Here is a 14807-nt window from a genome sequence, read left to right as displayed (position 1 = left end):
ATGCGATGACCAAACAACGGGCACTTGAATACCAAATGTAATACTTTTCTACATAACTTCAGCTTCCTTCCATTAAAATACTCCGAATAGAAATACAGTAGTGATAGTCAACCCATATGGATGACTTGTGGCATAATGTGTTGGAAATGTTACTTGCGTTATAAGATGAAGTGCAGTCACAGTCGATTTTCTGCATTTCCCTGCAGGTAATCTTAGTGTTGAAGAAGATCAGGCCATAACCATGCATGAAATAAAAGTGACTTGTGGGGAGGGGACTGGGGCTCTCGCAACGAAATTTAACACTCTTATGTCATGTGGAAGAAGTATCAGGGCAAACAGAAGATTCTTAAGAGATTGTGTACTTACTGCAGAAAAATGAAAAGTTAGTTATCCACTACAGGTGCACAGAACATTTAACAACTATTTCTTGACATTAGTTTCCAAGTTGAATCAAAATTTTATTGTATTGCTGGATTCTTCTGTCACTGCTTTGTAGAATAATTGTGTATAAATCAACAATAAAAGTTTATTGGTACCAGCAAGTGCACAGAACTTTCATAAGCTGGCATTTCAAGACAGTTATGCCACTAAAGCTACAGGATGCAAAAAATCAATTTTTAAATCATTGCATTGTATAAAGAAATATCTACTCATTTGAAGATAAGTACATAATACACCATTGCTGTAGAAAGTGATCTGTTGATTTGTCTTGAAGGCATGTTCAGTTTCCATACAAATAAAAATACTTTTTAGTAAAGCCATGTGATTTTCTTACTGCCATTGCATTTGAAAGCTTTTGAGAAGCTACATACGTATTATTGCCAAACTTACAAGTTAGACATCTGGAAAACATCAACGAAAAAAGTTAGTTATTATGTAATATATGAGAGCAGTTGCAGTACTAAGTGAAAAATTGAGAACACTATGTGTATTTTTTTGACCAAGTAAAAGTATTTGTGTGGTCAGACCACACCATACACATACATAATTTGTAATATTATGCAATTAGGATAAAAGTTCAATACTGTTTCCTTTCACATCTAGAAAGTAATTTTTCAAAGTAAGAAACAGGAATCAAATTTTAATATGATCAGGGTGATGTAAAAAGACAAGGGGCAGGCTACTACATGAACCTGTCTCTTGTCCACAGCAGTGACCTGCCTCTAAATATCACCAGACATGAAAAGTGAGAGTGATTGAAGACTTAGATTTGTTGGAAGAGTCATGGTAAAGTACAGTGCAACTGTACAGGAAACCAGTTGCAAAGTATTGTTCCATTGTTTGGATCCTCATCAAGTAGGCATGACAATAGGCATGAAAAATTCAGACACATGTTGCTGGGATCATAACATAACCCATAAAAAGTGTAAAAAAATGCTTAGAAACTTTGATGGGAATCCTTGGAAGAAAGTTGATGTAGTTCTCACAAAACCCAACTGGGTAAATTTAGAGAACCAGTATTCAAAGGATACTGTGTTACCTTTATGCTTCTATCATTGTATATCTCACAAAGGGATCATGAGAATAAAATAAGAGAAATTAAGGCATGTGCAGAGGCATGTATACACTCATTCTTCCATGACTCAGTACACAAATGGAATAGGATAGGATTCGATAATATGGGTATGAAGTAATCTGAGCCATGCAGTGTACCATAGCTTGTGGATAATACGTGATGGCATAACACAGATTTCTCAAATAGAATTTGAGGAGCTTCCTTGTAATACACACCTTTATTCTGTACAGGAGTTCTTACATCAGTTTTGAGACATTTGATGCACTCAGATGCATGTACTGTCACAACACACTTTTTTTAAATGGATTTCTTATAAAAAAAAACCTAAGAAATTAAATTAAAAGATACACATTACTCCTTAGTTAATCACTCCACAGGGCTTTGATATGGATTTATGAAGTCTAGTAAAAATAGTGTTTAATTGAGATAGAAATGGTGAAAATTAAGTCTTACTCTCATGACAGTTACTAAAGACAAACAAAGTGTCTTCAAGTTAAGTAGTAAAGCACCTAAAGTGCTGTTTTCCGTAGGCCTATTCCACTTTTTGTGTTGCAGTTTTGTAATGAATATTGGAATTTCGGATTTCGGAGTGGTCTCTCTCTCTCTCTCTCTCTCTCTCTCTCTCTCTCTCTCTCTCTCACACACACACACACACACACACACACACACACCTAAACTCTCTGGGCTACTCAGTGATTTCTACCAATGATTTTCTAAATCAGTCACCCTATAAAATTTACATTGTTCAGTATAAAACTCCAAGTAGTGATCTAGGGTAAGATTCATTTCATTGGGTTCCAGAGTGCTGTAAGCCACGCAACAGCTATGCTCAGTTGAGAAAATTGTTCATAATGTTCATGAAACTATTCTCCTATTACTAAGCCAGGGGAAGCGTCACATGGTATTTTATGGAGATCAGGTAAGTGATAAAAATACCTGATAGATTTGGACATTATGCTGTGAAAAGTGCTTTTTGTGTGGATACCATTGCTTTTAGTGTGACACTAGCAGCTTGTATACGAGTGGGAGTTGGTAATCTGTGAATTATGAGACTTTAAACTCTCCAGTGTATTACCTGCATCAAGACAATCTGTGTGAGAGATGCCCTTGTTGTGAGAGAAGCTTTGACTTATTTGGAGGTGTGTTCTCCGTTGGAATAGCAGTTTCAAGAGCTTCAACTCATACTGTCTTAGTGATGTGTTGCATTCAGCTTAAACCCTACCTCACCTCTGTAATAGAGTATATAAATATTCCCTATTCTATATTGTATTCGATGGCTGTATCTAGATCACAGCATTGTATGTTACTTGACCCAGAGCTGTAGTTTCATCATCAACACTTGGCAAATTCTTTTAATTCCTTTGTCCTGTTATTTTGTACAGCTGAGTGAGCTTGATAGTTTCAGACCACAGTGGTATGATTTTGTAGGGCTCCTCTGAATTTCAATTATAAAGTGATGATGTAATAATTCACATCATGAGGCATGTATTTATATCATTAATGATCAGTGCCATGTTTTCTGAATACTAAGAAATGCCAATGTAGAATGTTATAAACATTCTACATCTTTATTCTACATGTCTACATATTTATCCCTCAACATTGTCACCCTGGTAATGAACATGTTTCTCCCAACAAGGGACCAGTTTGTTGATATCATCATTGTAGAATGTTAGACCCTGTTGATGGAGTCACAAACTCACTTTTGTTTAGGAAACGGATAAATCAGTTGGGGCCAAGGTGGGAAGTCCTGTATGGAGGGTGATTGATGACAGTGAACCCAAGGCATCAGATTGTTGGAGATGTTGCAGCACTCCTGTGTGTGGTCTGACATTGTCATGCTGAATATGAGGGTGCTCCTTGTGCTGATGAACTTTTCGAATTTGAAACTTTATTACAGCATGCTGTTCCCAAGCACTGACATAATTACAGTACACACTGCCATGTTACACACTACAGTTCAGAGCCTTCAAGTAGCTGAGGGTTGCAACTTGTATCAGTGGACTGGGGAAGTTGACTGAGTAATATGCAGGACATGCGACACCTGAACCAATACTGAGAAAAAAATAAAAAAATTGGAGGCATAACTTTTCACCATGCTCTTAAACATTAGAAGTAGTTTTGGATCTGACCACCTCCCCTACATATACACATATTTCAGCATGGTGCTGCATGTTTGTGAATGTTTCTGCCAGAGTACTGGGTGTGACTGCCTGTATTTCTGACAGATGTTCTCATTTAATAACTGTGAACTTGGAGGGATATAGACCTGCTTTCTTAGCAGCTCTTTGACTTGTGCTACATGTCCAGATGCCTATGATAAACAGCAAAGAGATTTCGTAGGCAACACCGACAATTGTGCCTTTACCTCACCCACACTTTCTTCCAATAACTGTTGTCAACTCCTGCTGTGCAGATCTAACAATGTTCCTTTTCTCTCCAGCTTCATCACCAAGTATTGAATGCATTGTTTAGATGGTGTATGGCGACTACAAAACATTCTCTGACATGTCTGAAGGAACCACTTATTCAATACTGTTTCACGAGAAACACACACTCTTCCACAGAGTATCGATACATCATCAGACTGAAACAACACTATCAGACTGAAACAACACTGGAAGAAGTAAGTCATGCACAATACTGTGAGCACACTGAAACATGAGCCCCACACACTGCTCATGGAACATCATTGTTGCCACATTTCACAGATGCTGTCACGGCTACAAGTTACGTTAGTTAGAACATCCACCATGAAATCCAAGCAGTTATGCCCAATACCCTGGCAGCAACATTCACAAACATGAACCACCATGTTGAACTGTGTATACAGGTAGGAGTAGGGGGAGGGGGGAGGATACGTCATTTCTCAACCATGAAAACAATGTCACGTACAAATTTGATTTCATATCCTCTTTTATTAATATCCTTGTAACACTTTTGCTGGGGCCCCTTACAAGTGGAACACTATCAGCTAGACACATCACATGCAATGAACACCATCCTCATATGTGCTAAGCCCTTACCAACACAACTTTAGCACAGTACCTCATGATCTATGAAAAGAGAAAGGTTACATCCACAGTGTCATCCTTATGAGACTTTGTGATAGAAGGAGTTGACACATATTCATACAGCACATAAGCTTTCAGTAAAGACTTAAGCTTACAGCTGAGTAAAATCTGGATCTGCAGACATTAGAATGCAAGAAAGAAAATGACAGTATGCCCTTTGGAGAGTATTGGAGCTACCAATTTCAGTTCATATCCTAGCCACATTGACACCTGGGAGTAGCTTTGGTGTCTGCATACATGCAGATGGCCCTGGTAGCGGCATTCTATTAGTAGTATTCTGATGCATCTGGAAACAACTTGACAAAAGGACAACTGTAGAGTGGACAAAGGTAGTTTCTACTTGCCAGCAACAACCACCTGATGATGTTGAGCAGTTGCCTTGAGTGAATATTGTGGAATTTATATAAAATGAGCTGGTGGCAGACCTGGAGCCATTTATTCAACATGTCCCTGGGGACTGCCTGAAGTGTCACGGCAGTAGAGCTTTATCAAAGTTTTCAACCATTAGATAATACCGTGTTATTTTTAAGGTAATTTACTAGCATCTCAGTACCATCTCCAGTAAATTGAAATTAATGCAGTTAAATCAAAGAGCACTGTTGGAATAGGAAGATACTTGGACACATTTCATCAATTTGTACCCACAGTCAAACCTATTTTTTTATTATATTAATCCTTTAATGCAGCTAGTAATAATTATGACTGAAATCCAGATATCTTTTTTTTATTGAATTAGTTGTTTAATATACATTTTACCCTTTTTTCCAGGTGACGTAGGACCAGTTCTTCCACCTTCTGGCTTCTGTACTACATACAATGGGACTGTTTGCAAGAAATATCTTAGTGGCTCAGTTTGGTACAATCAGTCAAATGATAACATGGGAAACTGGTTAAATGAGCATATTGTGCAGGGTTTGTGGCAGGAAATGATTGAAGGCTTTAAAGAACCTTGCAGAAGTGCTGCTGAGGTAAGATTCTTAGGACATATATCAGATGTCCATAAGTTTATGTATGTACAACTAGTTTTTTGTCCACTGCCTCACCCGTGTACACATATGTTAAATATATTTCATGCACGTATAACATATTTCACACATAAACACGTAATTTCATCTGTATCTGTTGCAAATTTCCCTCTGCAGTTTCTTCAGAATTCTGAAGAAACTTGTAATTCTGCCAAGAAACACTGCTGTCGGTAGTGACTGTCAGATTATCTGCTGTTTTACTGCATGCAGTGGGAGAGGATGTTAAATGTATCTTCGATATTTAGCTGTGTGGCATAAAGTTTGGCCTCAAAAGGGTGGCAATGTTTTTTACTATGTTCAGTGTTTGTTCTCACTATGTGGTTGATGCAGTGAACAACCAAATAAGAGAGATAGCACTTCATAGTTTTAAAGTATTCCAAGTCAACTAATTGCAGAAAAAAATTACAATAGATTGTTTTTTGCATGTTTCTACATGTCAGCCCTCCTCATTACCACCCCCTCCCCTTGCTACCTCTATGGTAGAAGGGGCATTTACTCTCACAATATTTTCATTCTAACAAGAAGTCAGCTATTTACCAAATTTGGTTGAAATTTCTCCAGATGTTCATGAGGTATGCTTTTTTTTGTCACCCCTCTCCACGCAAACCCTCAGCCATAGGAGTGTTTGGGAGGGGGGGAAGGGTGCTAGCCAAATATCGAAGGTAAACATTGGCTGATTGTTGTGACAAGTGAGGCCATGGTGGTCCGTGACAGGCCTTAAATCTGCTGCAAGTGTTTTGCCACCTGACCTGGCACTGGCGTTGTATCCTTGTGTGCTGCACCTAGTCACCTTGCTGGACATATGGGCAATTATATTTATTGATTTATGCATACAGTGATACTTCGAGATCCCTGCCCCCCCCCTCCCCCCCTATTTGAATCAGTCCGTAGGGGAGAATCATCCTGGCTGTTGTGTGGGAGAATGAGGTGTATGTGGCACATCCTGCAGGGAAGTCATGGATGTGGTTTGGTATGCTGCTACTGGTAGAGTAATAGAGTAGTGGCTCCTGCTTCTGGTGCTGGAGGGGCAGGAGATCAGCAGTGGTTTGAATTCACAACTTACTGCTGGTTCCGAAGAAGGCTGTGGGTCTGACATCAGACCAGGCACAGACTGTGGGGTTTCCTACGCATTGTCCAGACCCATAGAAGTGGTTAACAATGGCTGGAGAATTGGAAATGCCAGGTGCCCATTGCCTCGTATATTGCTCTGGAGCTGGAACTTACATCTGCTGTTGTTGGTCTTTGGTGTGGGGAAAGTGGGCCCTAGTGGGACTGGTGCAGGAGTCACAATGTATGAGAACCTCCAGAATCATCTCTTGACACTGACGGTCATCTCAGTTCAATAACAGATCACTTTTGAAAAGATGAAAGGTATGGCATCATGAAAAGAAACAATGCAATTCAACAGAGGCTGCCAAATGAAGGACCTGTGGCCAGCCGGTTTATATGAACTGACATACCTGTCTGAAGATTGGATCCTGACATGTGGCTGCTGTGACATATCTGGAAGTGATGGGAAGCTCTTCCACAGACTGTTCAAATTGTGAATTAATGTGAAAGCAGACAGCTTGTTGTTTATCAAATTCCTCATCAGCACCCCTAAGGAATGGTGGTAGTGCATCTTCATTTGCATGCTGGGCTGATGTATCATCATGAGTAGTGGGAATTTAATAAGAAAAGAGCCTGGGATTCTAACCTCATAGATGTCCAGTCAAGCAGTTTTGACTGTGGACCAAATACAGACAATGGCTTATAATCTGTGACCGGATGAAATTGTTTGCCATACAGGAAAATGTTTAACTTCTGTATACCAAAGATAATTGTGAGTGTCTCCTTCTGTATCTCAGAAAAGTTTTCTTGTGTTATAGTGGGTATATTGGAGGTGAACATAATATATGCCAAACAATGCAGCTGGTAATTATGCAATAAAATGACCCTGACACCATGTGGTGATGTATCCATGACCTACACAAGAGGTAAATGTGGCTGATACAGTGTCAGGCAAGAAGTGGTGTGGAAACATTGCTACAACTTACAAAATATGATCTATGATGCCTAACTGTGTGATTTTTCCATACAATATTGAGGGAACACTAAATGAGCAGACACCACATGAATTTTTGTATTAAAATGTTCATGTACAAGCAAGTGATGGGTGGTGAGGGGCAGTGTTAATGATCTTGTAAGGGAGCCAGTTTTTGCACAAGATAATAGAGCTGTAGGTTTGTAAATAATAGAAATTCTTACTATTGCTCAGGGCACTTAATGTCACTTGCTTGGAAATAGAGTGGTAAACAGTCTTGTTACACTTCCCAGTCCTCTTGAGCTTCATTGAGTGGCTGAGAAGTAGGGATTGCTGGAAACAATTGTGACATGTCAGATCCATCAACTTCTGCTCAAGATCATGCTGCTGCTCGAGCTGCTGTTTCCAAAGTTTGAAAAACTGCTGGTGCATCGTGATCGAAACACTCAGCAGAACTGTCTGGCAAGTCCAATTGCAACACGTTTGGTTGCAGTATTAAAAGATCCCTGTGACCACTCTTGTAAGCATGCTTCAACAACACATATTTTACTAAGCACAAATTATCTTCAAATAAACCATAGTCAGTAATAGTTACTAACTTCTAGAAATACACAAAATGAATAAAACTTATGTATATGGATAGGCCACTACCTCTCGACCAATGCGGTAGTTTGTGAATGGAAGTTTGTGAATCACTCGTACATTAGTGCAGGAGAATGTTGTTTGTGGGGTTTGCCTGGGAAGCACTCAAATCCAAACAAGCTCTTAGTTCATTCACTGAAAACACAGTTGCCAGTTGAATGATGTGCAGAAACAGTACTGCAGCACTAATAAAATATTGATGATGATGTAGTTACATATGTTATCTGTATTACTAAATTGGTACCCTAGAACCCAGTATGAGTTGCAGATTGCCTGTATAATGGCTCCCAGAGACAACAAAAATTGGGTTATCACTATTTCACGTGATTATTGACTGAATTTAAAAAATTAAAATGCCGTAATAATCCATTCATTAAGAGGTATAATCTTACATTAATAGTTTAACACAATAAGGTATCATAGTTAGAAACTGTTTGTCTCCGGGTAGCACAACTAACTGCAGAACACCTGAATTATATTCATCCGATATTTGAGAATGAGAGCACTAAATAACTTCCAACAAACTTCGCAATAACATCAAACCTTCATGAAACTTTTTCTTGCTGAGACACCCTCCCCCCTACACACACACACACACACACACACACACACACACACACACACACACACACACAAACAAAATTATGAATGGCAGAAACTTTTATCACTTGGTACATTTTCGATGTTGCTGCAGTCAGACTTCAGCATCAGCCATGGCATTTTAATTTATAAATTATTTACTACCAACTTTTATGAGAAACAGATTTTCCTGACAGTATCCACCTATGCCACGTAATGTACCTGCAAAATTATGTCATTGTACAATACATAGTACACAAGACAGTGTCATAAACATTGAGATGCCTGAAAAACTAGCTTTCGCTTAAAATGGAGTGCAAATTACCCAGACTGTATTCATCCAGTGTGCCAGTGGCCTTGCCACAGTAGTAACAGCAGTTCCTGTCAGATCACCAGAGTTAAGCCTGTCAAGTTTGGCTAGCACTTGGATGGGTGACTGTCCAGTCTGCCAAGTGCTGCTGGCAATTGGGGTGGACTCAGTCCCTGTGAGACAAAGTGAGGAGCTACTTGATTGAGAAGTAGAAACTCTGGTCTTGTAAACTGACTACGTCCTGCCAGTCAGTCAGTACCATTGTGCCTTCCAAGGCCTGCGCGGACCAGGTTTAGTTAGTTTTAGTATTCATTCAGTGTCTTGTAATGAGCGCACGTCACAACTTCCAACAAACTTGAAGAATAATTTCAAACCTTTCCTAAACATTTTCTCACTTAGCTTTTTTGTAATGTAATCAGCTATTTGAAGCAGTCTTTATGCATGGAAGTTCAAGTCTTGAAAGAATATGGGTTTTTTTTCGTGTTATAATAAGATAGTATTGTAATAGGATATAGTGTAGTGCTTTTCCTAAGCTAATTAACTATTGTACTACCCATTGACCCCCCCCCCCCCCCCCCCCACCGCTGTCCCCCACACACCTGTCTCTGGAAATGCCCACCACCTCTAGAAAAATAAGCTGTTTTGTAGTTGACAGTATTTTCTGTTCAGGATAAAATTTTCACTCTGGAGCGAAGTGTGAGCTGATGCAGAACTTTGTATGAGTGCTAGCCTTGCAAGGTACACAGGAGAGCTTATGTGAATTTGGGAAGATAGGAGAAGAGACTGATGGAAGTAAAGCTGTGAGAACGATTTGTAAGTCATGCTTGGGTAGGCAGAGCACTTGCCATCAAAAGGCAAAGGTTCCGAGCTCAAGTCTGTCCAGCACACAATTTTAATCTGCCAGGAAGTTTCGATGTTTTTTGTAGTTTACAATGTTTTCTGTTTCTGATAAGCTTAGGATGCCATTTTTTATCTCCATTTGTAGGAATAATTATCTGAAACTTGGTATTTAACCTGACATTAATCAAGAATGCACTTTATAGGTTTCATTTGTGTTTATATACTGTGTGTAAATTTTCCATGATTGATTCTTCAAATAGTCGCACATTACTAGATGATGATGCACTGCATTCAATACTGGTAAGGTCATTACGGTGTTGTGTATAGATTGCTTTCATGTTTAGATGCAGTGTCGGGTACATATAGGGTACATGACAAAGATCTAATCCAGTGATTACCAAGCTACTGGGTATGGCATGCATAGTGGTTACCTTCTATTAAAACAAAACAAAAAAATTAGTAACAAACAATTACATTTATCTTTTCTTTCAAACAAAGAAGATACCGTTGATCTGGATTGAATTTCGCCCAATGTTGGTGTTACGCCAGATGTGGTTGATGACAGTGAAACTGCAGTCATATTTGTAGCATTTTGTGAAATGATCAGGTGAGCTGAATGACATCAGCCATAGACAAAATAACCCTTTGTTGCTGCACTGTGATTGTATCCTTAACTATCATATGCAGAGTAAGCCTTGGCTCGTGTATCTCGACACCTCCTTTACAGTCTCTCAGACTTCACAAGATATACTTGGCTGCAGTATGAAGTGGTTCCTGGTTAGTGACAGACATGAATGCACCAGTGGTCCATCAACTGGCAGAGGGGAGGCAGATACTCCAAAGGCAAAAATGAGAAGGTATAGTGAGAACTATTTATTGCTAGGTGTGACGAAAACTACTATCAATAATGAAGAACGTCTGCAGTATGTAATATGTTTAAACATTTTATTTGTTGATAGTATGAAGCCTATGTCTTGAAGCCAAACAGCCTGAATTAATGGGAAAACTGAAAGAATTTTTTTATCAGGAAACTAAATGTTTTTTATTGTCTACCCAGAAAAACTTTGCTAAAACAGTGAATGTGACAAGTCTCTCTTAGCCTCTTACCAGATTTTGCAGAGAATTGCTAAGTGCAAGGAACTATTCACAGCTGCAGAAAATCTGGTTTTACCAGTAGTGATTGATACAGTGTCAACAACATTTGATCACTCATTTGCTCCTATTTCTAATGACACAGTGCATAGAATAATTTTTGACATTTGGCTAGTTACTTGAGCAGTTAATCAATAAATTGCAGAACAACAAGTGGTTGAAGTGACGTGATATTCATAAAGATACTCCTTTGATTGCTTATGTTCGTTTCATTAATGAGTTAACATTCGGGAGGTATTGCTTTTCTGTCAACCAGTACTGAAAACACCTACAGTTCAAAGCCTTTTTGACATTATCAATATTGTTTTTAATCAAAATGGGATATCATGGAACACGTGAATAGGAGTATGTACAGATGGAGCTCTCTCAGTGTCTGGAACTCATGGTAGATTCCAAACAAAAGTTAAATCTGTGGCTCTTGATGGAGAATGGACTCACTGCATTATACTTTTTATGGTGCTTTTTAAAGTGCTGTGTGAGGAGATGGGTGCTGAACAACACACTCAGTTGCTCTCTCTCTGTCTCTCTCTCTCTCTCTCTCTCTCTCTCTCTCTCTCTCTCTCTCTTTCTTTCTTTTCCTTTTTTTTAAGTAATAGTTAATGGCTTTCAAGAGGTAAAGAACTACACAGAACGTTTGAACTGAGGAATGAGGTAGCCTGTTTCTTAAAGGAGAAAAGTCACTCTCTGGCAGACTGTTTCAGCAACGGAGATTTTCTATTGAAAATGGCTTACCTCACTGACATTTTTTGAGAAACTAGATATTCTGAAGGCAATCAGGCAACTGCAGTGTCTTGGAATGAAAAAGTGAAGGCATTCATAAGGAAATTAGCACTGTGGCAAAACTGAATGGAAAGTGGCATGCTAGACATGTTCTCCACTGTAGTGTCACTCTTAAAGGACACAGATAATCCCATACTTCCATTGGAGATAAAAGCCTGACTACTTCGTCATCTTGCTACACGAAAAGTTCACTTCAAAAAGTATTTCAGTGGTGACTTTGATAAATTTAATTGGATTAAAAATCCATTCAAAAATGCTCTTGGACCATTGTGTCTAAATATAAAAGAGCAAGAACAATGTATTGATCTCACTTTTGATATTTCACTAAAGAGTAATTTAATGAAGTTGGAGTTTTGGATACATATTAGCAAGGAATTCCCAACACGAAGCCAAAATTCAGTGAAGATCCTGACTCCATTTGCAACAATGTACTTGCACGAGACTGGCCGTTCAGCTTTGGTGGCTGTGAAATCAAATTACCATTCAAAGCTAAATACAAGCAACGAACTTTGATTGGTTGTTTCTGCTATTACACCCGTTTTGAGAAACTTCCTTGTCAAAAGCAAGTTCATCCATCACATTGAACTTCGTGATTTAAATTTTTAATGCTCTTGTAGTCCTTGTTTGCTGAATTGTAGATATTGTTCATTTCATAGTTTTTGAATACGTGAAAATGTGAAGAAGATAAAAAAAAACTTCATATTTTTGTTATAATAATTTGTGTAGTTTTGGTTTCTGTTGCATAAAATCCTTCTACATTGAATTTGGTAAAACAAGGAATAAATATTAAAATGATTATTTTTTGTTAATAATATAGACTGGAGGGGGGTGGGTCAGATACTATTTTTTCTTCATAATGGGGACCCAGAGGAAAAAAGTTTGAGAACCACTGATCCAGAGTGAAATCTACTGAGTTTCAGTCATATTATAATTCTTATTATTAATGTATTTCTGTGACCATCTTAAGATGGTTAATTTCAAAAATTATCTTTGTAGATTTGAAAGAATTATTCCAAGTCATTAAAACAGCCTCTCTCATTCAAAGAGAAGAAGAGCATGAAAAGTTCAATGCAGTGGTGGCCACTGTCTCTTTCTGGTGCATATTGGGTATTTTGTGCTAGTTTATTTGGCGTATATGCAGTTGGCTAAAGTTTACTGTGTCCGTTTCTGTATTCAAGTGTGGTTGTTGTTGTTGTTGTTGTTGTTCTTGTTGTGGTGGTGGTGGTGGTCTTCAGTCCAGAGACTGGTTTGATGGAGTTCTACATGCTACTCTATCCTGTGCAAGCTTCTTCATCTCCCAGTACCTACTGCAATCTACATTCTTCTGAATCTGTTTAGTATATTCATCTCTTGGTCTCCCTCTACGAGTTTTACCCTCCACTCTGCCCTCCAATACTAAATTGGCGATCCCTTGATGCGTCAGAATATGTCCTACCACCCATTTTTATTTAGAGTACTATCTGAGTACATGGCATTGCCCAGGAATGTTTATTTCTTCCAATCTTCTATTAGTCCATCTTCTCCCTCCCTCTCTCTGTGTCCATTTCCTCCTTCCCTTCCTCTGTCAATTTCTTCTGCTCCCCTCCTCCCCCCCCCCCTCCCCTCTGGCCATCTGCTCCTCCCCAGTCTTTGTCCATCTCCTCTCTCTCTCTCTCTCTCTCTCTCTCTCTCTTTCTCTTTCTCTCATCCTCTCCCCTTCTCTGTTTCAACATTACCACCCCCACCCCAATAGGAGGTGGGTGGTTTCTACCCCTGCAGTGTTTCTTTCAAGATTGTAACTAATATAAGAATCAAATTTAGTTGAAATTATTCCAGGGGCTTAAGACAAACATTTTATCCATGGTTATGCTTGTGTACACACTGTCAAATATATTTCACATACATTTAACGTATTTCACTCATATTTCAACTGTATCTCTAGTGAATTTCGCTCTGTAGTTCATTTTCATGTAGCTCAGTATTTTATGACATTGTATCTCTTCAGCTATTTCATACAATGGCATAATTGTGCAAGTATATCCAGTAGTATATGTGGCTACTCGCTGCCAAATGTATTGTGAATAGAGTAAAGAAGTAATAAGAAGTCTGTTCAAAAAATTTTGACACTTTTCCACAGTTTTTCTATGCTTACCTTTTGCGTACTGTGCATGGTATCCTTCGAAATACTTTCCTCTGCAATTGATACACCACTCCCAACACTGTTTACACTTCCAGAAGCAGTCTTGGTATGCCTATTGCTGGATTGCATGAAGTGCTGTTTGCAGATTTTCTTTTATGTTGTGTATCATTGCAAATCTAGAGATGAGGCAGCACAGTGATTTCATTTTTTATACAATAGTCACACACACCAAGAAGGATGAATGTGCAGGTGCATTATCGTGATGCAAGAGACACATTTCAGGCCATTTCCGTCTCACTTTGTCTCACAACATGTCCCGATAGTACCATCGATTAACAGTTTGTCCTTGAGCCACGAATTCATGATGAACCAATCCTTCAAAGTCAAAGAAAACCATCAGCGTGACTTTGACATTTAATTTCACGAGCTTTTGTTGGTCTTTGAGAACCTTTCCAGACCCATTGTGAAGAACCTTGGTCTCAACATCATAACCGTAGAGCCACGTATCATTACCAGTTATGATTCTCTTAAGGAACATCTCATTCTCATTTGTGCAATCCAAAATCTCTTCACAGATTGTAAAGTAACGGTCTTTCTGGTCTTGAGTCATGAGCCATTGGGCGAACTTGGCAGCAACACAATGCATTCCAAGATGCTGTGTCAGGATTTCATGACATGATCCAACTGAAATGTTACACTCTTCTGCAATCTTTCGGACAGTCAGTCTTCGACTGGCATGCACAATTT

General features: G+C 38.8%; 1 protein-coding gene across 1 annotated transcript in view; it reads left to right on the top strand.

Moving 5' to 3' along the window:
• LOC126469709 (tyrosine-protein kinase transmembrane receptor Ror2) overlaps positions 1 to 14807 on the top strand; it is a 50591-nt gene that overhangs the window by 22785 nt on the left and 12999 nt on the right. The window contains exon 3 of the mRNA XM_050096894.1: positions 5359 to 5558. Coding sequence (XP_049952851.1) covers positions 5359 to 5558 — 200 coding nt within the window. The remainder of the gene's footprint in view (positions 1 to 5358; positions 5559 to 14807) is intronic.

This window comes from Schistocerca serialis, chromosome 3 (assembly GCF_023864345.2).
Source record: "Schistocerca serialis cubense isolate TAMUIC-IGC-003099 chromosome 3, iqSchSeri2.2, whole genome shotgun sequence".
In the NCBI taxonomy this organism is placed as follows: domain Eukaryota; kingdom Metazoa; phylum Arthropoda; class Insecta; order Orthoptera; family Acrididae; genus Schistocerca; species Schistocerca serialis.
The sequence above is the reverse complement of the archived record's forward strand: the minus strand, read 5'-3'. Positions and strand labels throughout refer to the sequence as shown.